This window comes from Coregonus clupeaformis, chromosome 8, assembly GCF_020615455.1.
Source record: "Coregonus clupeaformis isolate EN_2021a chromosome 8, ASM2061545v1, whole genome shotgun sequence".
Lineage (NCBI taxonomy): Eukaryota > Metazoa > Chordata > Actinopteri > Salmoniformes > Salmonidae > Coregonus > Coregonus clupeaformis.
The window spans coordinates 28,972,020-28,998,526 of record NC_059199.1 but is presented as its reverse complement, the minus strand read 5'-3'; the positions used below and the strand labels follow the sequence as shown (position 1 = coordinate 28,998,526).

Sequence of the window (26,507 nt, the reverse complement as noted above, 5' to 3'; positions counted from 1 at the left end):
TCTCATCCCAGATATTATTGTAGTCTATGTTTACAAAATGCCTAGAGAAAGCTAATGTCTTCCCAGCTTACAAATCTAGGGAGTGAGAATGTTTTTGTAATGTAACCCATAATGTTTCCCTAATGTTTGAGTGTCCAGTTTTCCGTTAGTTAGTGGAACATTCTATCTACGTTAGCAAAAACCTTCTGAGGACCTTTAGCATGTTTTGGTGTTTAAGGTAATGTTCTCCTAACTTTATGTCAAGCAGAACTTATCTATACTGAACGAAAATATAAATGCAAGATGTAAAGTGTTGGTCCCATGTTTCATGAGCTTAAATAAAAGATCCCCAAAATGTTCCATTCGCACAAAAAGCTTATTTCTCTCAAATTTTGTGCACAAATTTGTTTGCATCCCTGTTGGTGAGCATTTCTCCTTGCCAAGATAATCCATCCACCTGACAGGTGTGGCATATATAAAGAAGCTGATTAAACAGCGTTATCATTACACAGGTGCACCTTGTGCTTGGAACAATAAAATGCTTTTGTCGCACAACTGGCCCACACACAATAAACCATAATGTTACTTTTACTCAAGTATGACAATTTAGTACTTTTTCCACCACTGACAACAAGTGCTCAGCATATGTGGGAACTCCTTCAAGACTGTTGGAAAAGCATTCCAGGTGAAGCTGGTTGAGAGAATGCCAAGAGTGTGCAAAGCTGTCATCAAGGCAAAGGGTGGCTACTTTGAAAAATATTAAATATATTTTGATTTGTTTAACACTTCTTTGGTTACTACATGATTCCATATGTGTTATTTCATAGTTTTCATGTCTTCACTATTATTCTACAATGTACAGAATAGTAAAAAATAAAGAAAAATCCTTGAATGAGTAGGTGTGTCCAAACTTTTGACTGGTACTGTATATTGCTAAGAATGTGAGAGTAGGATGATTCTCCTAGCGGGTCTCGATCCAGGCCTCCAGCACCAACAATGAACGCCCTAACCACTGTCACAATAAGGGATTTCTCTAGGGCATGTGCTTATTGGGCCAATATAGTTAGAAGAAGACACCCTAAACCCTCCTCCCTAGGCACTAGATCTGAAAGAACTTGATAGGTGTAAGCAATAGGGTGAATGCACTTTGAAGTAAATTTAAGCTCTGTTAAAAGTACATTCAATAAATTATTTGATAGATCATAGTGATTCAGGAGTAACATTAAAAATAGGTTAATATGCCCCACCTATACATTAGACAACTATACAGACCATTGGAATCTGCTGAAGGGATGACGGTTCATAATAATAGCTGGAAAGGCCCAAATGGAATGGCATCAAACACATGGTATTTGATACCATTCCACCTTTTCCATTCCAGCCATTCCCACAAGCCCGTCCTACAGGAGGGTAGCTCTCCAGGAACAGGGTTGGGCAATCCTGCTTTAGGGAACATTCTCTGTTTGTTAGCTGGGTTGCCTGTTTGCGAGAGCTTGTGTCTGGTAGTACTGTGCACTGTAGGTATAAGGGCTGTATGTATACACTGAGTATACCAAACATTAAGAACACCTGCTCTTTCCATGACACAGACTGACCAGGTGAATCCAGGTGAAAGCTATGATCCCTTTTTGATGTAATTTGTTAAGTCCACTTCAATCAGTGTAGATGAAGGGGAGGAGACAGGTTAAAGAAGGATTTTTCAGCCTTGAGACAATTGAGACATGGATTGTGTATGTGTGCCATTCAGAGGGTGAATGGGCAAGACAAAACATTTAAGTGCCTTTCACATAACTGTGGGAAGCATTGGAGTCAACATGGGCCAGCATCCCTGTGGAACGCTTTCGACACCTTGTAGAGTCCATGCCCCGATGAATTGAGACTGTTCTGAGGGCAAAAGGGGGGGGGGCAACTCAATATTAGGAAGGTGTTCCTAATGTTTGGTATACTCAGTGTACTGTATATAAGGGGCTGGAAGTTGTACTGAAGAACAAAGTCCAGAACTGCGTGCCCTGCTATATGTCCTCTTGTTACACCTACTGCCACATTACATACTGTTTACATGTTATGACCTGCTGACACCATCAATTTTAGGGTCATCATAACCCCTTTAGACATTATTTGATGATTTCCCAGACACAGATTAAGCCTAGTCCTGCACTAAAAAGCACTTTAAATGGAGAATCGAGAAAAGGTTTTTGTCCAGGATTAAGCTAAATTTGTGTCTGGGAAACAGGCCCTGTAATTTTGTTCCCCTTTATTTAACTAGGCAAGTCAGTTAAGAACAAATTCTTATTTACAATTACGGCCTACACCGGCCAAACCCGGGCGATGCTGGGCCAATTGTGCGCCGCCCTATGGGACTCCCAATCACAGCCGGTTGTGATACAGCCTGGAATCAAACCAGGGGGTCTGTAGTGACACCTCAAGCACTGAGATGCAGTGCCTTAGACCGCTGCGCCACTCGGGAGCCCTACAGTGTTACTTCATCTAGAGGGGATGAAATGGCTTAATACAGTGCCTTGCAAAAGTATTCATCCCCCTTGGCATTTTTCCTATTTTGTTGCATTACAACCTGTAATTTAAATGGATTTTTATTGGGATTTCATGTAATGGACATACACAAAATAGTCCAAATTGGTGAAGCAAAATGAAAATAATAACTTGTTTAAAAAAATTCAACAAAATAAATAATGGAAAAGTGGTATGTGCATATGTATTCACCCCCTTTGCTATGAAGCCCCTAAATAAGATCTGGTGCAACCAATTGCCTTCAGAAGTCACATAATTAGTTAAATAAAGTCCACCTGTGTGCAATCTAAGTGTCACATGATCTGTCACATGATCTCAGTATATATACACCTGTTCTGAAAAGCCCCAGATTCTGCAACACCACTAAGCAAGGGGCACCACCAAGCAAGCGGCACCATGAAGACCAAGGAGCTCTCCAAACAGGTCAAAATATCCAAAACTTTGAACATCCCACGGAGCACCATTAAATCCATGATTAAAAAATTGAAAGAATATGGCACCACAACAAACCTGCCAATAGAGGGCCGCCCACCAAAACTCACGGACCAGGCAAAGAGGGCATTAATCAGAGAGGCAACAAAGAGACCAAAGATAACCCTGAAGGAGCTGCAAAGCTCCACAGCGGAGATTGAAGTATCTGTCCATAGGACCACTATAAGCCGTATACTCAACAGAGCTGGGCTTTACGGAAGAGTGGCCAGAAAAAAACCATTGCTTAAAGGCCGACAGACAAGTTCCTTACTTTCTCCTTCCACTTTCCTTTTCCATTTTTTTTTTTTTCTGTTGTAATTTTGGGTAGAGCAGACATTTCCATAACTCCTCTTGACAGTTTTAAACTTTCTGAGAAATAGCCATTATTTACTATTTTACACCTAGGGTTACTATACATGATTTTGACCCATTTTATAAGAGATTCACCAAAATTGAAATGCTCCAGGCATTTATATATAAACCCCAGTCGTACTTTATCAAATGCCTTTTCAAAGTCTGCTATGAATAGCAGGCCTGGTTTCTCCGATTTTCCATAATGTTCTATTGTTTCCAATACTTGCCTTATATTATCTCCAATGTATCTTCCTTGTAAAAAACCTGTCTGATTAGAATGAATAATATCCGACAATACCTTTTTAATTCTATGCGCTATACATTTTGCTAGAATTTTTGCATCACAACACTGTAGTGTAAGGGGCCTCCAATATTTTAAATGGACTGGATCTTTATATTTTCCACTTGTATCCTATTTCAGTAATAATGAGTGTCAGATAATCTACCATTTACATAGGAGTGGTTAAAACATGCTAATAGCGGTCCTCTTAGTATATCAAAAAAGGTTTGGTATACTTCGACTGGTATGCCATCCAACCCTGGAGTTTTCCCAGACTTAAAGTCTTTAATTGCATCCAGAAGTTCCTCCTGTGTAATTTCACCTTCACATGAGTCTTTCTGTTTGGCTGTTAATTTTACATTATCAATAGAAAAAAAATCTCTACAATTAGCTTCAGTTAGAGGAGATGGAGGCGACTGAAACAAAAACATATGCTTAACCCTCCCGTTGTCCTAGGGTCAAAATGACCCGCCACTGTGTTGAACCAACTTTATTTAATTTTTATATTTTTGGGATCATTTGTGAGAAGGAGGCAGTGAGACTTTAAATAAAGTATCACTGCCTCCTTCTCACAAATGATCAAAAAAATATAAAAATTAAATAAAGTTGGTTCAACACAGTGGCGGGTCATTTTGACCCTAGGACAACGGGAGGGTTAAAGTACCTTGTTTCCTCCTTCAAAATATAATTTGGTGAATCATGGGTTACTCCGTCAATTGTAACCAATTTCATTAAATTATTTTTGGTAGCATTCCTATGTTGAAGATTAAAAAAGAATTTGGTGCATTTTTCCCCATATTCCATTGTTTGCTTTATTTTTATAATATATTACACTTGATATTTCTTGAATAAGTTTCTCCATTTCTTTTTGTTTTTCCTCTAATTTATTCTGAGCCTCTATGTTACAGTTTTTATTGCCATCTATTTGTTCTGTTAGACTTTCTATTTCCTTTGTTAGTATAAACTCTTTTGACCTAAATTGCTTTTGTTTTTGAGATGAGTACTGAATTGCATGGCCTCTAAAGGCACATTTAAAGGTGTCCCATACAATAAGGGGATTTGCTGTACCTATGGTATGTCGGAAAAAGTCAGTTATAAATTCCTTTGTCCTAGTTAAAAATAAATTATCATCCAATAGGCTTTGATTAAATGTCCAATATCCTCGCCCACGTGGAAATTCAGTAAGAGTAATGTATATGCCAATTATATGATGGTCCGACCGCATTCTGTCCCCTATCAACACTTTTTAAACTTTTGGTGCCAACGAGAATGAGATAAGAAAGAAGTCAAGACGACTAGCTTGATTGAGTCTCCGCCATGTATATCTCACTAGATCAGGATATTTAAGCCTCCATATATCTACTAGTTCTAATGTATCCATGACATTCACGATTTCCTTAAGAGCATGTGGGTGATTGTTGGTGGTGTGATTTCCTTTACGGTCCATTGAGTTATTTAAAACAGTATTATAATCCCCCACCATAATAATATTGTCTTGAATTGCTTGCAGGGTTGATAATTTATTATATATATTGTCAAAGAAGTGTGGATCATCATTATTTGGTCTGTAAATGTTAATGAGCCATATCTGTTTATTGTCCAATAACATATTTAAAATAATCCATCTACATTGCGTATCTGTTTGGACAATTTGCACATTCGGATCGAAATTACTATTAATTAATATCATCACCCCTTTTGAATTTCTTTGCCCATGGGAGAAGTATATTTCACACCCCCATTCCTTTTTCCACGGAACTTCATCTAGAATTGTTGAATGAGTTTCCTGTAAACAATAGATATTATATTCCTTCTCTTTGAGCCATGTAAATATTGTTCTTCTTTTGTTATTATCAGCTAAGCCATTACAATTATAACTGGCTATACTTATTTCACCATACACCATAATGAGATACAAGTTTCAAGTCTATTTATCATTATATATGTTTGTAAATTTACCATTAAAAAAACCCATAATGATTTAGTGTCCATATAGCTGTACCATGATATTTGCATTGCTACTAAGTATCCCTTCAATTGTTCTCCACTAATTCCCCCGCTAAAGCCCCTCCCCATCCCAAGTTGAGCCGTCATCCCAGTGATCGGCATCCCACCCACATCCCTCCGGATCCCTAGGGCCCCGAGAGGCCAGGACCCATCCATCAAACAGCATACAGTGCCACGCACAAAACAGAAGCAGATTAACCGCCAAAAGCATTTCCAATGCTGTCACCTCTATATATAACTATTTAAAAATATATATCTATTCAAATATCTTGCATATCTTATTTTCCATCATTAACAATTAATATGCGTAATAATGTTGGCAGTTCATACGTAGGATTTTAACATATAACCCGGATTGCCATTGTATTACATTTAATTTATTGACAAGCAATTATTATCCTAGCAAATAATTACCGTGCTCCATCCCATACCCCCCCAACATCCCCACCCCCCCACAACAGATGCCAGACAAACACACACTCACATACTCACATACTCCAACACACTCATCCCCCCTCCTCCACAATCCACCATAAAATCAGATACTCAACGGTTGTTATATCCCAGAGCCCAACTCAAGAAAGGACCTGATTTACAGTTACAGCTGATTGAGAAAGCATGCAAGATTGAGCAGAAATTGACAACAATGTCAGATTTGATTAATCTACTTAATCTATGTCAAGTCCCAGGTGATGGAGATCAGATCCACCCTCTTCACCTGAGACACAAACACTCTGGTCCCCCGTTGTAACCATTTTTCCCAAGCATCTCCGTGCAGTCAGACCTTTGATTATTTTGTGCCACCTGGGCCACAATGATAAACCCCCTCTCTGATTGTCCGAGTGTGACCCCCTCCCCATGGGTTACTGCAGCCAGTGTTGCCAGCACTGCCACTACCTGGGTGGGGATACCCCACCGGAATCCCCACTGGCTAGGTAAAAGGTCGTCAAGGTTCTCATTAGCAGCTTTGAGAATTTCCTTGTATATAATGCTCTCCCATCAGGGGGCTCTGGCTTTGTAGGACCAACCCTGCCAGGCAGGCTCAGAATCTTGAGGTGGCGGTGCTGCTCAAGTAGGTCTCTAACCGCATTTATTTCTCTGTTTAGGCTGCATACTCACAGCAGGTCCATAAAAGAGATGGGAACTTCTCTTTGGTGTATGGGTCACTCAGGTGGGTGTCCAGGATATAGGGTTGGGGATCTTTCCATCATGATAGGACAATAAAAAATTAAATTAGATACTATATTTAAAATATACTATATACTATATTTAAAAATGTATATCCCTCATCTACACAAAATTGAAAGCTCTCTCTCACTACCCCTGCTCATAGACACCCGTCGGATCTAGGATATGCAACCATTTTCCCTCTCACTCAATTAACACTGCACCTTTCCAAACACAAAAATGCACACCACATGGTTGACTGCGGAGGAAATGGGCCGAGCGTGCAAACGCACCCACTTCCCACACCTGCCGCAAGGGGGAAAGGACGCCAGGGAGAACACAGGACCAAGCTCAACAACCGTCCGCCAAAACAACAATTGCGCGCCAAAAAAGCCATGTTCTAATTAGTTGTATTTGAAGGTGTATTATTCTGCTTGTTATCTTTTCTTGTTATATCATTTTATCCTTTTTTAAATACTATACTTACTATAAATGTTATTTAATATTCCAATCCCTATCATTGCTAGTATTGGGTGTTCCATTATTCAACTCCTCTATTATAACTTTTAGAATAGCCATGGAGTAGTCTTTGTGTCTCTGAACATTTGGTTGTCAATATATAGTTTATCGACCACAAGTGCCACACGTTTCCCTTTTAATCTATTTTCCTTGAAGATTGGATACAGAACTTTGCGCCTTTCTGCAATCTCCCTCGGGAACGGATCATTCATGCCTACTTTCGTGCCAGCAAGTCTTTTTCCTAGGCTTTTAACCATAGCTTTATCCTTCAAAAATGCAAATTTGGCAACGATTGGGCGATCATATTTCTGTCCTCTTTGTCCGAAACGGTGTACACGTTTGAGTTGGATTTTATCGACAGCCTCGAGTGGTATTTGAAGCGCTGTATGCAGGAAATCCTTCATAATATTCTCGGTTATTTCTCCCTCCTTTTCCTGAATACCCGTAAGTACTAGACTTTCTCTCATCGATCTAGTTTGGATGTCTAGTAAGGCTTCTCTCAGAAGGTTGTTCTCCTTTTTAAGTTCCCTAACGTCCGTTTCCATCTTAGTTACTGTCACTTTTAATTTTTTGGTTTCTGTTTCCATTATCGATGCTTTTTCGTCACTCATTTCAAGACTCGCTTTCAACTCTCTTACGTTCTTACTGACCAATTCTAGTATGCCCAATTTGTCATTTATCGACTTCAACAGGTCGCTTTCCACACTTACCAGACCCAGTGATGAAAAGCATAAATCATCTGTATCAGTCGACGAGTTGGTTCTCCTCGTTTATCTTCCGCCATGTTTGGGTGTTGCGTGTTGTTGTAATATTTGTTGATATATTTCTCTAGCCTTATGATTTGTTTTGTGTTATTATCCAGATTGAATTTTATTTACTGCGAATATATGAAATGCTAATATTTAGTCTAATTTACTGATTTCGAATATTATGTTTTTATCTTGAGGTGGTTTGTACCGCTTTCAATTCAATACGCCATCTTGTCTACGTGCGCGCCTTGTTTCCAGAGTTGTGGCTGTTGTTTGTGTGACGCACAACCATGGAGACCATCGTCACAGAAACCATTGGGTCAAGCTTTTCAGCAACCTCAGCAGGCCAGACAAACTGCCCATGCCTCTGGGCAGCAGTTAGCCCATCAGTCTGCTGGGAGGAGATGCACCACTGCTGCCTTTGCCATATTCCAGTTTTCTGTTAGTAAATGTGGCACCAGTATGTTGGTAAGTTTGTTGACTTGATCTATTGAGTTTGTTTTCATGAAACCATCTTGGTTCAGAATGTGTCTCTTGCAGGATGAGGGAGGCTATTTGGTTTATGAAAAACAGATGTCATCTTCATATGAAGTTTGGATTGGACCCCTTGCGTCCATCACAAGGGACAGCCACTTTCAGTGAGTTTAGGGGCTGGTTTCCTGGACACGGATTAAGTCTAATCCTGACTGAAAAGCATGTTCAATGGAGATTCTACATTGAAAGTGACTTAGACCAGGACTACGCTCAATCTGTGTCCAGGAAACCGCCCTAGGTGTCTGATTTGCAATGCAGAATCCCAGTAATTTACTGACATGCCCTTGTCCCTAGGTTGCTCTTCCAGTGTAGGTATTTGGGCAGTACTGTTGAGGCTCTGGTTGTTGACGTTAACAGTTCCTCTATCCTCCCCTGTGGCTGTCCCAGGAGCTCTTCGAGCAGAGCTCAGACTGGCAAGTGGCCAATGTCTCGCAAAGATTGCAATGAGGGTAAGGGAATTTATGGTTGGCTATTATTGCCTGATTTTTACAAAGTATTACCATTTTCATTAACCCTTTCTGATCTCAACAGGAGTGGAGGCATGCAAGTCTTACTATACTGCAGCAGACTACCCCGTTACTAAAGTCCTGCGGGAGCCTGTGTATACTGAAGTGCACATCCTGGGAAGAACTGATCCCAAACTTGTCCTTATTCTGGTGGGTGACGTCAACTCCCAGCCTTAAGAGTGCCCCAGTGGGATGTCCTGGTTGACGGGTAATTAAACAGACTGATAGGCACAATGTGTCTCTAGGTTTGTTTCAGATCTGGGGCTGGGCCAGTCTGATGGTGAAGGTGAGCGACTAACAATGGGCCTTTTTCAACATTTAGGCCTACACATTACAGGGGTATTCAAATTTGAGCCTGGAATCTGAGTACTGCTGGTTTTATGTTTTCTACCTGATAATGAATTGCACCCACCTGCTGTCCCAGGTCTAAATCAGTCCCATGATTAGAGGGGAACTTGCTTTGAGATCCAGATTTCAATTTGTCTGCATATGAACATAATTTGACTGCTTCCTTTTCTCCATAGTGCCCCAGTCTTTGAACTACAGCCCCCTGGCAGTGGCTGGCTCTACAATGCTTGTTGTCTTTGTCCTGGTGCTGGCTGTGATATGGAGATCAAAGGTATTAGTTGCAATACAAATATTCTTTAAAACTCTGACATTTGTCTGTGGATCAATTCATTCATCTCCAGCTGTGAACCTCGTCCTCCGATCAGATGCTACCCTGCAATTCAGTGCAGGAGATAGCATTAATTCAGTCAATAATCAGAATATGATGACATCACAGCAAAAGGTGATTTGTTCATTACGCAATCAAGGGCTCTATTCAATCCGTATCGCAGAAGATCTGCTTTATAGTGTTATTGACAATTAAAGGCAATATTCCCGTGGTCGCGGAGACTGCATTCATGGTAAACGCTGTATGTCGGCTCAATCAGAAATTACCTTTACATTTTAACACGGATCTTCTGCGATACAGATTGAATCCAGCCCTTTAAGGCAATGTTCCCACGTTAGCAGAGACCGCATTTATGGTAAATGCTGCATATGTCGTTTCATTCGGAATTTACCTTTACATTTCTATCGCACAATCTGTAACTCTTCAGCGATATAGATTGAATAGACCCCCAAGTATTGGATCAAAGAACACTTCGCTGCACTAAACATTTTATAGACCGAGGCTGTCTGAAAATGTTACTAGCTGATTTCCTAGAGGAAATCCTGGTTCAGTATGTAGATATTTCTGTATTTCATTTTCAATACATTTGCTAACATTTCTAAAAACATGTTTTCACTTTGTCATCATGGGGTATTGTGTGTAGATGGGTGAGATAAAAAATATATTTAATCAATTTTGAATTCAGGCTGTAACACAACAAAATGTGCAATAAGTCAAGGGGTATGAATAATTTCTGAAGGCTGCTGACATTGTACTGCAAGTCAGAATATGAAAGCAAATCAATATAGGACAGGATCAAAGTTAATTAATTCTTCAACTTCTTCTTCTTTTATGTTCTTTATAAGCAACACAGTTGTGGCAACAGAGGCAGTAGTGGTAACAACACTGCAATAACTTCTCACTCACTGTTCATTCCTCCAATGCATTTATATCCATGTGCTGGTGTCTGAAACACTGACAATGACTTCAAAGGTCAAAAGTATTCCAGGTTATAGACAGAATCAAGAAACATTGACCAATGTATTGGAGACCAATATAACCTATGACAGCATAAGACTTGCTGGCCAAAGGCCGTTAAACAATATTCCATCATATCAGTGTGATCTGAGCTTGCTGATATCGGGCATGCTCTCTGCCATTCTTGTCATTATCCATAAACCTTTGGAATAGTACATTGATAGGACACTTTCCAATTGGCTAACACTATGAATAGTGACAAGTGGCTTTCTTTACTTGTCTCCTTCCCTTGATCTGAAAAGATAGGATAGGTAAAACCAATGACGAAGGCCCACCAAGGGATTTGGTTTCACCTTTAAGTCTCAGCATATTAGGGGCTTTTATTAGATGCTTTTACAGGAATGTATTAAGCTGTGAATCACGTGTATGTATCATGTGTATCTTGTGTGTTCTTTTGAGAGTGCTTGATAGTGTTTGATAGTGCTAACAGCTTGATTGTGCAACATGGAACAACATTATAATCCAGCAATAAATAATTACAACACACTTTGTGTTGGGAACTTCGGACACAGGTTGGACATTCACCTTGCATTTATGGGATCGCATCAGAGCAATCAAAGTTGTATAAATACTCAGTGAACGTCTGTCAGTGTTTACTTACAGTATCATCACCACAGAGGATCTCTAATGTAAGTTATTTACTAATATATATACTATGCTTTAATCACCTGATCATTGTTGTTTTACTTTCAAGATGATATACAAAATTTGACTGTTCGTAACTCAGTAAACAAGAAAAGTGTGTGAATACTACTAATATTAATTGATTCCATGTTGTGTAAGTAGTGCTCGGGTTGTTTTTGTAAACTGAGAAAGTTCCAGCGCATGAATAAGGGCATTTATAAAGTCCTGTATATAATTGTCATAAATCAGTGATCCTGTATATAACATAAATCAGTTATCCTGTATATAATATTGTTATAAAATCACTGAATCAGAATGGTATATTACTGTTGTATAAACAGATATTTTCCGTGTATTGTCAGCAGATCACCATGAAGGCTGTCGCAGTAATCCTGGCTCTAGCCGTCCTCTCAGGTAACCTTTCACTTCTACTGAGTATGTGTCCCAAATACCACCCTATTTCCTATAGGCCCTGGTCAAAAGTAGTACACTAAATAGGGAATAGGGTGCCATTTGGGACGCAACCTAAGAAAATCATTGAGGTTTCATCAGCTCTAGAAAAATATTTGTTTTCCGAAACATTACCCAACAGGATGATTGACGGGGGCAATACAAATAGCAACTGGTTTAAATCAATCAATTGCTCCATTCTCTTAACTATAGGCTGCCATGCATGGGTGCTACCCATGCAAGATGAGCCCCAAACTCCCTGGGAGAAGACCATTGACCAGTTTAAGGACTACATAACTGACCTGAACTCTAAGGCTGATGAGAAGGTGAAGAACATCAGGGCCTCCCAGCTCAGCAGAGAACTGGAGTGAGTTTATTTCTGTGCAAATGTACCTTTACTTTCCTACACGTGGCAATTAACCCTTGCAAAAAACATAAACAAAGAATATGGTGAAATATCTCTCTGATGTGCATTTAGCTTCAAGCCTTTTTGCAATACTATTGTGGATAATCATGCTCCCTTAAAAAAATTAAGGGTTAAAGGTAGATCGAATGCCTGGTAGATCGAATGCCTGGTACACTCCGGAATTATCAAAAGTCATTCATAAAAGAGATGACGCTTCGGTCAAGGCTTAGGCCCGGACTGGCAAGCTTTTGTGTAAGACAAATCAGAAAGGCTAAATTATTATAGAACTGCTCTTTCGGATTGTAATGGGAACCTGGCTAAATTCTGGAGAGTTCAGCTTCCTCCTCTGCCACAACAAATTTAATTCAGAAACTAGCCTCATTACGGGAAAAAAGACATAATTGATACATTTCATCACTATTTTATTTCAGCAGGCTATCTCTTTGAAATAACTTCAAAGCCTATTCACAATGATATTGAGCTGGATGCTGATAGGGGAAACTTGCTGAATGATCAGAGAAATGATAGTCAGAGCTTTTCTTTTAGGCTATTTACAGAAAAAGAAGTACTGGATGCTTTGCTAGCACTAGACAACAAGAAATCCACAGGGGCCAACCAATTGGATCCCGGTCTGCTTAAGTGTGCAGCGCCCATCATTGTTGGCTAAATAATCCACATTTTTTATTTAACATTATCAGGAAATATTACAAAAGTATGGAAATCAGCTCTTGTGCTGCCACTCCATAAGGGCAGGGATAGTAGTGTTCCTTGTCTAGTTAAGATTCTTGAATCCTTGGTAAATGTAGAACTTTGCTCTTTTTTTATCTGATACATTAATTTTTTATGTAAACCAATCAGGGTTTAGGCTTGGACATAGCACTATTACAGCAACCAATTTAATTGCTAATGACACTAAAATGAAATGTGTTGCTTTGTTTGTGGACCTGTCAAAAGCGTTTGATACTGTTGATCATGCTATTTTATTGAATAAATTGTCCTCGATAGACGCCTGTTCATGGTTTCATGATTATCTTATTGACAGAACTCAGGCCATCGTGATTGATGGGGTTAAGTCTGAATTTCTTGAAGTACATAAAGGTGTACCGCAGGGGGCGATTTTGGGACCTGTTCTCGTCACTATTTATAAAAGCACCATTGGTCAATCTGTTAAAAATGGTAAACATAATCTATATGCGGATAATACTATTATGTATGCTATTGCCCCGACTGTTGATCTGGCTGTGTTAAAACTACAGTCAGATTTTATAGCTATGCAGGAATCCCTTGCTGATTTAAAAGTTGTGCTTATTTCGGGCAAAACTAAATACATGTTGTTTTCAAACTCTCATAAGAATGTTTCAGATTAACTACATTGGGGAGAACAAGTATTTGATACACTGCCGATTTTGCAGGTTTTCCTACTTACTAAGCATGTAGAGGTCTGTAATTTTATCATAGGTACACTTCAACTGTGAGAGACGGAATCTAAAACAAAAATCCAGAAAATCACATTGTATGATTTTTAAGTAATTAATTTGCATTTTATTGCATGACATAAGTATTTGATACATCAGAAAAGCAGAACTTAATATTTGGTACAGAAACCTTTGTTTGCAATTACAGAGATCATACGTTTCCTGTAGGTCTTGACCAGGTTTGCACACACTGCAGCAGGGATTTAGGCCCACTTCTCCATACAGACCTTCTCCAGATCCTTCAGGTTACGGGGCTGTCGTTGGGCAATACGGACTTTCAGCTCCCTCCAAAGATTTTCTATTGGGTTCAAGTCTGGAGACTGGCTAGACCACTCCAGGACCTTGAGATGCTTCTTACGGAGCCACTCCTTAGTTGCCCTGGTTGTGTGTTTCGGGTCGTTGTCATGCTGGAAGACCCAGCCACGACCCATCTTCAATGCTCTTACTGAGGGAAGGAGGTTGTTGGCCAAGATCTCGTGATACATGGCCCCATCCATCCTCCCCTCAATACGGTGCAGTCGTCCTGTCCCCTTTGCAGAAAAGCATCCCCAAAGAATGATGTTTCCACCTCCATGCTTCATGGTTGAGATGGTGTTCTTGGGGTTGTACTCATCCTTCTTCTTCCTCCAAACACGGCAAGTGGAGTTTAGACCAAAAAGCTCTATTTTTGTCTCATCAGACCACATGACCTTCTCCCATTCCTCCTCTGGATCATCCAGATGGTCACTGGCAAACTTCAGACGGGCCTGGACATGCGCTGGCTTGAGCAGGGGGACCTTGCGTGCGCTGCAGGATTTTAATCCATGACGGTGTAGTGTGTTATTAATGGTTTTCTTTGAGACTGTGGTCCCAGCTCTCTTCAGGTAATTTGACCAGGTCCTGCCGTGTAGTTCTGGGCTGATCCCTCACCTTCCTCATGATCATTGATGCCCCACGAGGTGAGATCTTGCATGGAGCCCCAGACGAGGGTGATTGACCGTCATCTTGAACTTCTTCAATTTTCTAATAATTGCGCCAACAGTTGTTGCCTTCTCACCAAGCTGCTTGCCTATTGTCCTGTAGCCCATCCCAGCCTTGTGCAGGTCTACAATTTTATCCCTGATGTCCTTACACAGCTCTCTGGTCTTCGCCATTGTGGAGAGGTTGGAGTCTGTTTGATTGAGTGTGTGGACAGGTGTCTTTTACACAGGTAATGAGTTCAAACAGGTGCAGTTAATACAGGTAATGAGTGGAGAACAGGAGGGCTTCTTAAAGAAAAACTAACAGGTCTGTGAGAGCCGGAATTCTTACTGGTTGGTAGGTGATCAATTACTTATGTCATGCAATAAAATGCAAATGAATTACTTAAAAATCATACAATGTGATTTTCTGGATTTTTTTTTTCCGTCTCTCACAGTAGAAGTGTACCTATGATAAAAATTACAGACCTCTACATGCTTTGTAAGTAGGAAAACCTGCAAAATCGGCAGTGTATCAAATACTTGTTCTCCCCACTGTACATGTTCACTCATTAGATGGTTCTCCAATCGAACGTGTTCCCGCATGGCATTTGGATTGATATGGATGTGATGTTTAAAAAACATATAGATGAGCTGGTTAAAAAGCTCCGATTTTAAGTTGGCTTTTTCTACAGAAACAGATCGTGCCTTTCTCTAAGCAGTAGGAAGCAGATTATTCAGTCAACCTTTTTATCTGTTCTTGATTATGGTGATATTATTTATCAAAGTTCTGCTGCTATTACTCTTAAATCCTTGGATGCCATCTACCATAGTGGCCTTCATTTTGTTACAGGTTACAGTTTTGATACTCATCACTAAATCCTGTATCAAAAAGTTGGCTGGACTTCGCTAAAGACCTGTAGATGTCTACATTACTCCCTTTTTGTTGACAAGGCCCTACTTCATAAACTTCTGTCTTATATAACCTGTTGAAGTATAGGCACCTGAGTTGTCTAACCCGTTCACAGGATTATTTAACTCTTGAGGTTCCTAGGGTCTCCACCGAGCTAGGTAAATCTGCTTTAATTTTAATGCACCGTATTGCTGGAACAAAATTCTAAATACATTTCATCTTGATGTTCTGGTGCCGTTCATGCAATTTAATGTATTGATTGGGGACATATTTGAATGTATCTGTTTTTCTGGGTGATTTGCTGTTTTATTTGTGCTTCCCATTACTGTGATTTTGTATTTTAATGTGTGTACATATATAGTTTGGATATAATGTGTATATTTATGTTGTACAGTCGTGGTCAAAAGTTTTGAGAATGACACAAGTATTGGTCTTCACAAAGTTTGCTGCTTCAGTGTTATGAGATATTTTTGTCAGATGTTACTATGGTATACTGAAGTATAATTACAAGCATTCCATAAGTGTTAAAGGCTTTTATTGACAATTACATTAAGTTTATGCAAAGAGTCAATATTTGCAAGGTATTTTTCAAGACCTCTGCAATCCGCCCTGGCATGCTGTCAATTAACTTCTGGGCCACATCCTGACTGATGGCAGCCCATTCTTGCATAATCAATGCTTGGAGTTTGTCAGAATTTGTGGGTTTTTGTTTGTCCACCCACCTCTTGAGGATTGACCACAAGTTCTCAATGGGATTAAGGTCTGGGGAGTTTCCTGGCCATGGACCCAAAATTTCGATGTTTTGTTCCCCAAGCCACTTAGTTATCACTTTTGCCTTATGGCAAGGTGCTCCATCATGCTGGGAAAGGCATTGTTTGTCACCAAACTGTTATTGGATGGTTGGGAGAAGTTGCTCTCGGAGGATGTGTTGGTACCATTCTTTATTCATTTCTGTGTTCTTAGGCAAAATTGTGAGTGAGCCCACTCCCTTGGCTGAGAAGCAACCCCACACATGAATGGTCTCAGGATGCTTTACTGTTGGCATGACACAGGACTGATGGTAGCGCTCACCTTGTCTTCTCCGGACAAGGTGTTTTCCGGATGCCCCAAACAATCGGAAAGGGGATTCATCAGAGAAAATGACTTTACCCCAGTCCTCAGCAGTCCAATCCCTGTACCTTTTGCAGAATATCAGTCTGTCCCTGATGTTTTTCCTGGAGAGAAGTGGCTTCTTTGCTGCCCTTCTTGACACCAGGCCATCCTCCAAAAGTCTTCGCCTCACTGTGCGTGCAGATGCACTCACACCTGCCTGCTGCCATTCCTGAGCAAGCTCTGCACTGGTGGTGCCCCGATCCCACAGCTGAATCCACTTTAGGAGACAGTCCTGGCGCTTGCTGGACTTTCTTGGACGCCCTGATGCCTTCTTCACAACAATTGAACCTCTGTCCTTGAACTTCTTGATGATCCGATAAATGGTTGATTTAGGTGCAATCTTACTAGCAGCAATATCCTTGCCTGTGAAGCCCTTTTTGTGCAAAGCAATGATGACGGCACGTGTTTCCTTGCAGGTAACCATGGTTAACAGAGGAATAACAATGATTTCAAGCACCACCCTCCATTTAAAGCTCCCAGTCTGTTATTCTAACTCAATCAGCATGACAGAGTGATCTCCAGCCTTGTCCTCGTCAACACTCTCACCTGTGTTAACGAGAGAATCACTGACATGATGGCAGCTGGTCCTTTTGTGGCAGGGCTGAAATGCAGTGGAAATGTTTTTTGGGGATTAAGTTAATTTTCATGGCAAAGAGGGACTGCAATTAATTGCAATTCATCTGATCACTCTTCATGACATTCTGGAGTATATGCAAATTGACATCATCAAAACTGAGGCAGCAGACTTTGTGAAAATTAGTATTTGTGTCATTCTCAAAACGTTTTACCACGACTGTATATACAGGGCGCGTTGTAAAAGAGACCTACATCTCAATATGTCTTCCCTGTTAAAATAAAGGTTAAATAAATAAATAAATAACATTTATTTTTATATTTTCACCCAGTCCAAAGAATAACACTCACATATTCTGATGTATTTAACAAATATACACTGAGTGTACAAAACATTAAGAACACCTTCCTAATATTTAGTTGCGTTAGATTCACCTGGTCAGTATGTTATGGAAAGAGCAGGTGTTTACATTGTTACATTACAAATGTAATAGTAATTAAATAGTAATTTAATAGGATCTCTGTGGTAACAAACCTGTCTGTTTCCCCTCCCAGTACCCTGATCACAGACACCATGTCTGAGCTCAACATGTACAGTGATGATATGAAGACCAAACTGGGCCCTCTCGCTAAGGACGCCGCTGAACGTCTGGGCAAGGACATGCAGCTCCTCCTTAACAAGTTGCAGGCTCACATGACTGAAGCCAAGGACCGTACCACAGTGTACACCCAGGAACTCCAGACCATGTTGGAGCAGAATGCCAATGACGTCAGGAACAGGGTCAACACATATAGCCGCAAGCTGAACAAGCGCCTGAGCAAGGACACCCAGGAGATCTCCAGGTGTGACAGAGAGAAGGCAGGAGCAGTTTGCCGGACTAGATCAATTAAAGTATTGAAGTCTGATTGAAAGTATTTAAATCTTTAGATTGAGTATTGAAGTCTTTAGATTTAAAGCATTGTCTTATTCTGTCTAAATGTTTCATAATATCTGTCACATGAATAGTCATGCACTTAGAGGGACTAATTTAACTGCAAACACAAGTTCTAATGAAATGGAATGCTTTACCTTCCTTTGTACAGTAGCTGTCTTTCACATCTCCTTCCTCTCCACTCTCTTTTAGCAAAGTGACCACCTATTTTGAGGAGCTTCAGTCTCGAACCACCTCCAGGGTGGAATCCGTGAGGGATCGCTTTCAGCCTTACTATGTCCAGATCCGTGAGCGCGCTGTGGATAAGATGACTACCCTCAGCAAACTGCTGACGACCCAGGCTGAAAAGGTGAGCACTGTCTGGCTCAGTAAGTAGCGCATGGTACTTGCAATGGCAATAATCGTGGGTTCAATTCCCGCTGGTGCCACCCATACAAATAAATGAATGCATGATTGTAGGCGCTTTGGATAAAAGTGTCTGCTACATGGCATATATTATATTACAACTAGCTGTAACTAAATGTCATTTATTATATCAGGTGAAGGACAAGCTTGAGTCCCGGGCTGAGGAGGTCCGCGAGCAGCTGGAGAAGACCACCGAGAACCTCCGCACCACCCTCGAGGGCAAGATGGAGGAACTGCGCACCTGGTTCAACCCCTACGGCCTCAAAATCCGTGATCAGGCTAAGGCCATCATGGAGACCATGTAAATCAACATACCACCATGCAGGCTTAGGGTGGCGGTCTAGTTCACTCACTATGTTCTATGTCACATTTTTCACCCAAGTTTAAAAAAGGGAGGAGAAGTTGCCATAAAGAAACCATTTCGTTTTTCACTCCATTCGTAAACAAGACATAATGCATATTTGGCTGAGCACAAATCTTTTCAGAATAGTAACAGATCCCAAAGATCAACCGAACAAATCTACCTGTGTTAATATCCTCTCTCCCTTGTCATCCACCTCTACAAAAGGCACCCTATCAAGGCCTAGCTGATAAAGTTCACAGAGAGGCACACTCTAGCCGTCACTGCTTAACATCAAAATGTATATTAGTGGGACAGAACAGTTGTGGTAGGGGAATTGTATAAAGGGCTTTGTGAGTAAGTAATAATCTGTCAAGTCTGTCAATCCAATAAAAAGATCTGTGAATTGTTATTCTTATTTTATGATCATAGATATGACATGACAATCATCATAAGCTAGTTGTCCATCCAATTGGCAACGGATTTATGTGAATATTCTCAAATTTGCATTAAAAAAACATGCACATTTTCCCACCAAAGTGTTTCAATCACAGATATGGAGGACACCAAAAGCCAGTTTTAGCATGGACAGCGCCATTAAGGACTTTCACCATCTTGAAGTAGTCAACTGGGTGGGACTTCCTATTGGTTAAGGAAGGATCACATGATTCCATCCAGGCCACCAGGAGGCATCAGCCAATTAATTATACTCGTTAGAAAACATTCCATAACTACAGGTGGCAGTAAACGGCAACATTGGCTTTATACCTGTTCAAACAACATACTACTTTGTTTGTTTTACAACTCATAGTAGTAGTAGAAGAAAATTGAGTAGTTCAAAATGGAGATGGCCTCAACGGCGCTGCCCATGCTCTCACAGACGCCATAATGGGACATTTACAATGTTGCGTCCTCTAACCCCCTAGAGTCGATGTCCTCGCCCCGGCAGAAATCGAATTAGCGTCTTGGGACTCATCTGAAGTCGGTACAGCCGATCTGACAACTTCTGGTGGTCCTCTGTAGCTCAGCTGGTAGAGCACAGCGCTTGTAACGCCAAGGTAGTGGGTTCGATCCCCGGGACCACCCATACACAAAAAATGTATGCACGCATGACTGTAAGTCGCTTTGGATAAAAGCGTCTGCTAAATGGCATATTATTATTATATTATAAGTACTCCTTGGTTGGCTATGGCTAAAATATAAGAATAAATACATTATATAACATTTGTAAATACACTAACTTTTGTTGTAGAATTTCTGATATAATATATCAAATGATGTAACATTAGTACAGTATAATGTAGTCCAAAGGCCGGCAGCATCCAAAGGGAATGTATACGGCAGGTAGCTTAGTGGTTAAGAGCGTTGTGCCAGTAACCGAAAGGTCGCTGGTTCTAATCCCTGAGCCGACTAGGTGAAAAATCTGTGGATGTGCCCTTGAGCAAGGCACTTAACCCTAATTGCTCAATTAACTCCTAATTGCTCCTTAGAGCGTCTGCTAAATGACAAATAATAATAATATATAATAATATACAGTCCCCTGTAGCTCAGTTGGTAGAGCATGGCGCTTGCAACGCTAGGGTTGTGGGTTCGTTTCCCATGGGGGGCCAGTATGAAAATGTATGCACTCACTAACTGTAAGTTGCTCTGGATAAGAGCGTCTGCTAAATGTAAATGTATGCAGCCGATCCCCCATGGACCGGTTCATACATTAAACATTCTCCATTCAGGCTGCAAAGGCGTCAATTTCCTCCTTAACTCGATTTAATGGCGAGAAGATAGAGGGAAAAACATATTTTAAAAATCTGGGAAAATAGGTGTACTTTCTTTATGAAAAACAATTTTCCACTATCACGCTACAGTGGCTAATGCTAGTCCCGGATGTTGCGTTTCACGTTCAGATAATCAGGTTGCAGCAGTCTGTTTTTTCAATACTGGTCTGATCGTTTCAAAACAGTACCGTGGACAGGGACTAGCATTAGCCAATGGTGGTGGTGGAAAACGGTGTTTCACAATGAAAGTATGCATATTTTCCTTGTTTTTTCTGCCTTCTCGCCATTAAAACGAGTTACGGAGGAAATCGACGCCTTTGCAGCCTGAATGGAGAATGTTTCATGTACGAACCGGTTCATGGGGGATACGAGTGTATAGCCTGCTGCATAGATTCCCTTTGGACGGCAAGACGGAACGACTCAATACAACCATCTGCCGGCCTTTGGGCTAGGCTAAGTATAATGCAGCAAACAGTGGGATTTACTATGAACCAAATCTACCCAGTCCATGAAACACATGGTCCATATTATTGTGCACATTTATTGATTTTGAGAGTGCACACTTTTCAGATTAATACTGTGTAGCTAGTTCATTTAGTCTGATGCATAGCCTACTCCTAGTTGGTGGACTGGAGAAAATAGCTAGCCAACAGGGTTTGTTTACTCAACTAGCTAGGGTGGGGGTGAAAAAGACTAAACTGCCATCACACCAGAACAAACCACCTCCTCTGATGATTTATCAATGCAATTAATGTAGTTTAAATTTCAAGCAATGGTTACAAGCACGTGTCTCATTCGGCACATAATCATAACCTCTTGTTTTGATAGTAGGCTACACTTCACACTAGTAGTTAGACTATCTGTAACTAGAGCAGGGCTCTAGCAGAACTCTTGAAGTCTCTGATCTCCAAAATTACGAAATCGAGATAAATTGTGGAAACAACGTCCAAGACGGCCATTTTGACAGTCATTTCATTCGACTTTGTTTTCCTCTGTGAACCATCTGAGGACCGGAAATTGGTGTCTAGATAAGCACCGAGTGGCTCCAAGAGAAGGTGTAAACTTCTTCTTTATTCTTCGATGAGGTTAAACGGCAGTTGGCATCCAATAAATGTTGCATTATCGCCACCTACTAGACTGGAGTATAACTCCCTAATACTTTGCTTTAAAAAATACAATAAATACCCTCCCATATAACACTACACTCACAATTAAAAATAAAATAAAAATAACTACCATACTCCACTATTTAAATCTATCTATACCTACTTCAGGCCAACAGCCTGAAAGGATGGGACACCTCCACTTAACACACCCTGTAACTCTTCTGATGTCAAATCTCGCACACCCAAATACCTCTCTGCAGTTGCCACCACAACCTATATTTTCTGCGACTTATGTTCCATCCCTGCAGTACAGTTGATAACCATTGCTATAAATGCCAAAAATCCAATCTTACTGAAACATATATATTGTAGGTTTATCCCTCTGTACTGGTACAGCTCTACTACTCACACCACTCCTCTCAGTATCCCTCCCTCTTGATCCATCTTCCTCTACTTTCTTCACTGCCTCAGCATATGACAACTTCTGCACTACTCTAAACCTGGAAACCTCAACCTGCCTCTCTCGTACCGGACATTTCAGATCCCCAGCAACATGGGCACCCCTACAATTAACACATACCACTACTTTCCCCAATGCTACACATTCCTTTGTCTCATGCCCTTCTGCACACTTCTCACACCTAGGAACCTCCCTCCTACACACTGCTGCCACATGCCCATAAGCATTCAGCACAAAAGCTCGTACCGGATAACTTATATATCCTAACATCACTTTGTCGGGCAAAGACTCAACATTAAAACTCAAAAGAACAGACAATGACTCTTCTGTTTCTCCACTCACGCCACCCTGTCTGCGTCGCACCAAACGACGAGCATCACAAACACCGGGAATCTTCCCCTTCATTTTCGTCAGCTTTCACATTTACCGCTACCCCAGTAATCACACCTTTCAATGGCACCCTTTTCTTGAGAGCAAAACAATTCACATATCTTGCCCCCATTCGTTTAACACAGAGCGCCTGCTCCCTATGTGCAGCAGAAACACAAACAACTATCACTAGACCACTTCTGGTTACCCTCACCAATTCCACTGCACCCAACTCTGTTTTCACCTACCCTGAAACCACAAATGGATCAGCTAAAAGGCAAGGGTCCACTTTTTCCAAAAACTTCACTCCTACTTTCACAGACTCATCTTTATCCTGACCCTCAGTGCAAACCTTGGGCACAGAGAAATTCACCACACCTACCACCTCCGATACTTCGCCCTCACACACTTCCATTTCTCCTCCTGTCTTCAACTCACTCTGTTTACACTTTCTACCATTCTTCTTTAACAAACCATCTCCCTTTTCCCCGCCATTTTTAACTGACTCAAGCTCACCCTCTTCCTCCCTCTCTCTCTTAGAACTCCTCTGCCTCTTTTTCCCTCCTCCGTATTCCAAGTATAACTCTCCTTATGATAATACTGCACTTCTCCTGACATAAATCTAGTTCTTGCCTTGTCTAGGGACGCCATTTAACCGGCTGTCACAATAATAATATGCCATTTAGCAGACGCTTTTATCCAAAGCGACTTACAGTAATGTGTGCATACATTTTTACGTATGGGTGGTCCTGGGGATCGAACCCACTACCCTGCCGTTACAAGCGCCATGCTCTACCAATTGAGCTACAGAGGACCACAATCTCCGTACAATCAGCACGAACCCCTCGGGATGTTGCGCTCAACAGTGCATCCTTCCGCCAGAAAGTCAGAAGATGTTAACCTAAACAAGCATGTATTTTCATTGAAACAACCGGATGCTTCTGAAGGTGTAAACGTTCCACCACCAACTTTTTGTACCTGACCAGCCACAAAGATATGTTTCTATAAAATCTTCAATTTATTCACCACATTCTACTTTTTAAACAATTAAGATTTACAACCCTACAATTAAGTCATATTTGAGTTTTTATTGAGATAAAAAATATATATATAGACATTTCACTTTATTAGAGCAAACTTTCTAAATATTTGCTCTGGAACAAAACTCAAATTCACATTACCCTCAAATTAATGTTAGGTGGTTTCACAGACCTGTTTCTAATCACAGAGATAGATGCAATATGTATGTATTTATCTCTATAGTTCTACTGCATTGTCAGAAACATTGTTACAAGCCAAGAACATTGAATTAATCCAAGCAACATAGGATAAGAGCAGACCAAGTTGAAAACATGAAACTGTAAGACACTTTGGTCACAGGAAGCTGAATTCATACAAATTATAAATTCTGCTGTGTACCTCAATGACAATTGTTATATTACATAATTTACAATGTTGCAATACAGTATGAACTGATAATGGTCAAGCACAGAATTCATTAAAGAAAATAATAGCAGACTAGAAGAAGACATGTTTAACATACATGCAATCTTGAACAACATTTACAGACTTTGCCCAGTCTGTGAAACCAAGCCATCCACTTCAGATGAAAGCCAAATGATTAAAAAAAAGTAAAAAGAGCTGACAGCTAACAGATAACAAAGTCTTAAAAATATCTATGAGGACTGATGTTGAGTGAATTACAAGGATGATACTAGCGAACAAAAAAGCCTCACAGTAGTCAATAACTGTACATCTTCTGGGAGAAATCTTAGTGATGGATTGGAAGTTTACAGTTACCATCTTGACTCCACAAGGTGAAGTATGCAATGATGGACTGTTGTTTCTCTTTGCTTATTTGCGCTGTTCTTGCCATAATATGGACTTGGTCTTTTACCAAATAGGGCTATCTTCTGTATACACCCCTACATTGTCAAAACACAACTGATTGGCTCAAACGCATTACGGAGGAGAGAAAATCCACAAATTAACTTTTAAGAAGGCACACCTGTTAATTGAAATGCATTCCAGGTGACTACCTCATGAAGCTGGTTGAGAGAATGCCAAGAGTGTGCAAAGCTGTCATCAAGGTGGCTATTTGAAGAATCTCAAATATAACATATTTTGATTTGTTTAACCGTTTTTTGGTTACTACATGATTCCATTTGTGTTATTTCATAGTTTTGATGTCTTCACTATTATTCTACAATGTAAAAAACTGTAAAAAATAAAGGAAAACCCTTGAATGAGTAGGTGTGTCTAAACTTTTGACTGGTAGTGTATATGAGTAAATAGACAATTGATTCGTACATTCCTGATCTTTCCCACATTGTAACATTTTGGATGGAGAAAAAGAAACATCTCGGTAAAAGCTCAATGAGAATATCATGAACTATAGGATGAGCATGGAATTAGAAACAGTATCAATGACAGTACCAGGGAAAAATCTAAATGGGATAAGTCTGCACAGAACAATACATTAACAACTGTCAATGAAATTGTCTTCACATCATTCGAGCTATAGATTTACATTTACATCATAGATGAGGAAGGATGTACAAAAAAAGTACCATGTTTTTCACATGGTTTCCACAAACACATCAAACCATCAAAAATAATAGCAAGAGCAAATAGACACGTAGGTTTGTTGAGAAAACTAAAAAAGAGTTGGGTAAGAGCTATCCCATGAATAAAATGTTAAAAACATGTCCATTCATCCTACAAGATGCTAATTATATTTTGTGTTTCCCGGCAACAAGGTATGTTGTCTTGTTCAGTCTGCTCCACCTAGGTTCCTTTTACTTTACAACCTTTTTGGTTGAGCCAGGCTTCCTGCCCCGCCTCTTAGGAACAACCACCACCTTCTTTAGGGCTGCCGCCACCTTACCAGGTTTGCTAGCCATGTGACGACCACTGTGTGGTTTTATTTCCTCTTCATCTTCAACTGGAGACAAGTCTTCATCCTCATTTTTCTCTGTAGCTTCATTTTCCTCCTCTGAATCATAAGTTGGATAATCAACTTTCACAGTATTTCTCCTGCCTCTTCGCCTCTGGGCTTGGAAGGCAGCTTCATCTAACACATTTGCTTTTCCGTTGTAGCAGCGGTAAAGCTTTAATATTGGAGAAACGGTGCACCCCCGTTTGGCTGGGGGTGCACTATTGGACCTATCCTTCTCTGCTGCTCTCTTGGCTTTGTTTGCTTGGTCGGAGCCTAAGGGGCGGCCCCTCTTTCGCGGGGAGCCGTCTTTAACGGGGGTCTTGGAAACTTTAGAGGTTGGAGGTGGGTTCTTCCGTAAGTGGGCACCTTTACCTGTTATTGCCTTGCGTGGACGGCCTCTTCCCCGTGGCTCGGCAGAGGTGGATGTGGCTGGGGGATCCATGCGGGGATGGATGCGCGGCCTTCCGAGCGGCTTCCACACTCTAGATCCCTTAGGTTGGCTTTTTTCGGTTTCTTTCTCTCCTCTTCCTCCTGGGTTGATAGCGCGTTCTTCCTCGGCCTACCCCTTTTTTTTGTTTGTTTAACTTTTTGGGGCCGGCCACGCTTCAGAGGTGCAGTTGTCTCTGCTGAAACAGCATTAGGGTCAACCACTTTACGTGGCCTGCCCTGTGGCCGCTTGTCTAGTACCCTCAGTATCTTCGGTGTCTTAGAGCCTGATCCTTTGGGCCTTCCCTTTCCTCTCTTAGGTGGTATGGGGTTGCCATTAGACAAGGCTTCACCTGACTGCTCTTCACTACCAGTATCAGCGGAATCCATCTGTCCTTCTTCCGACATTGTTGCCCCTTCTTCCGACATTGTTGCCCGTT

The 26,507-nt window shown here is 40.8% G+C and overlaps 2 protein-coding genes across 3 annotated transcripts; both read left to right on the top strand.

Moving 5' to 3' along the window:
- Window positions 1-8,303: 8,303 nt before the first annotated feature.
- LOC121572467 (zona pellucida sperm-binding protein 1-like) lies at window positions 8,304-9,772 on the top strand. Its single transcript, XM_041884538.2, has 4 exons — window positions 8,304-8,693; window positions 8,884-9,038; window positions 9,121-9,303; window positions 9,620-9,772. Exons 1-3 carry the CDS (start codon window positions 8,560-8,562, stop codon window positions 9,270-9,272), a joined length of 441 nt encoding a protein of 146 aa, XP_041740472.1. The 5' UTR covers window positions 8,304-8,559; the 3' UTR covers window positions 9,273-9,303; window positions 9,620-9,772.
- Window positions 9,773-11,285: 1,513 nt separating this feature from the next.
- LOC121571386 (apolipoprotein Eb) lies at window positions 11,286-19,408 on the top strand. 2 transcript variants are annotated; one of them, XM_041882801.1, is made up of 6 exons: window positions 11,286-11,417; window positions 11,775-11,826; window positions 12,076-12,229; window positions 17,875-18,162; window positions 18,444-18,600; window positions 18,791-19,408. In XM_041882801.1, exons 2-6 carry the CDS (start codon window positions 11,784-11,786, stop codon window positions 18,959-18,961), a joined length of 813 nt encoding a protein of 270 aa, XP_041738735.1. In that variant the 5' UTR covers window positions 11,286-11,417; window positions 11,775-11,783; the 3' UTR covers window positions 18,962-19,408. The 2 variants fall into 2 exon arrangements, with proteins under 2 accessions (XP_041738735.1, XP_041738734.1); XM_041882800.2 differs by having other exon boundaries at window positions 11,287-11,417; window positions 11,778-11,826.
- The last annotated feature ends 7,099 nt before the right edge of the window (window positions 19,409-26,507 follow it).

Excerpts from the sequence above, each read along its gene's own strand:
- LOC121571386 (XM_041882801.1), top strand. The coding sequence starts at position 11,784 with ATGAAGGCTGTCGCAGTAATCCTGGCTCTAGCCGTCCTCTCAG. Across the intron at positions 11,827-12,075 it reads GGCTCTAGCCGTCCTCTCAG|GCTGCCATGCATGGGTGCTA; the intron begins GTAACCTTTCAC and ends TCTTAACTATAG. Across the intron at positions 18,601-18,790 it reads TGACGACCCAGGCTGAAAAG|GTGAAGGACAAGCTTGAGTC; the intron begins GTGAGCACTGTC and ends TTATTATATCAG.
- LOC121572467 (XM_041884538.2), top strand. The coding sequence starts at position 8,560 with ATGAAACCATCTTGGTTCAGAATGTGTCTCTTGCAGGATGAGGGAGGC. Across the intron at positions 8,694-8,883 it reads ACAAGGGACAGCCACTTTCA|GTTGCTCTTCCAGTGTAGGT; the intron begins GTGAGTTTAGGG and ends CCTTGTCCCTAG. Across the intron at positions 9,039-9,120 it reads TCGCAAAGATTGCAATGAGG|GAGTGGAGGCATGCAAGTCT; the intron begins GTAAGGGAATTT and ends TGATCTCAACAG.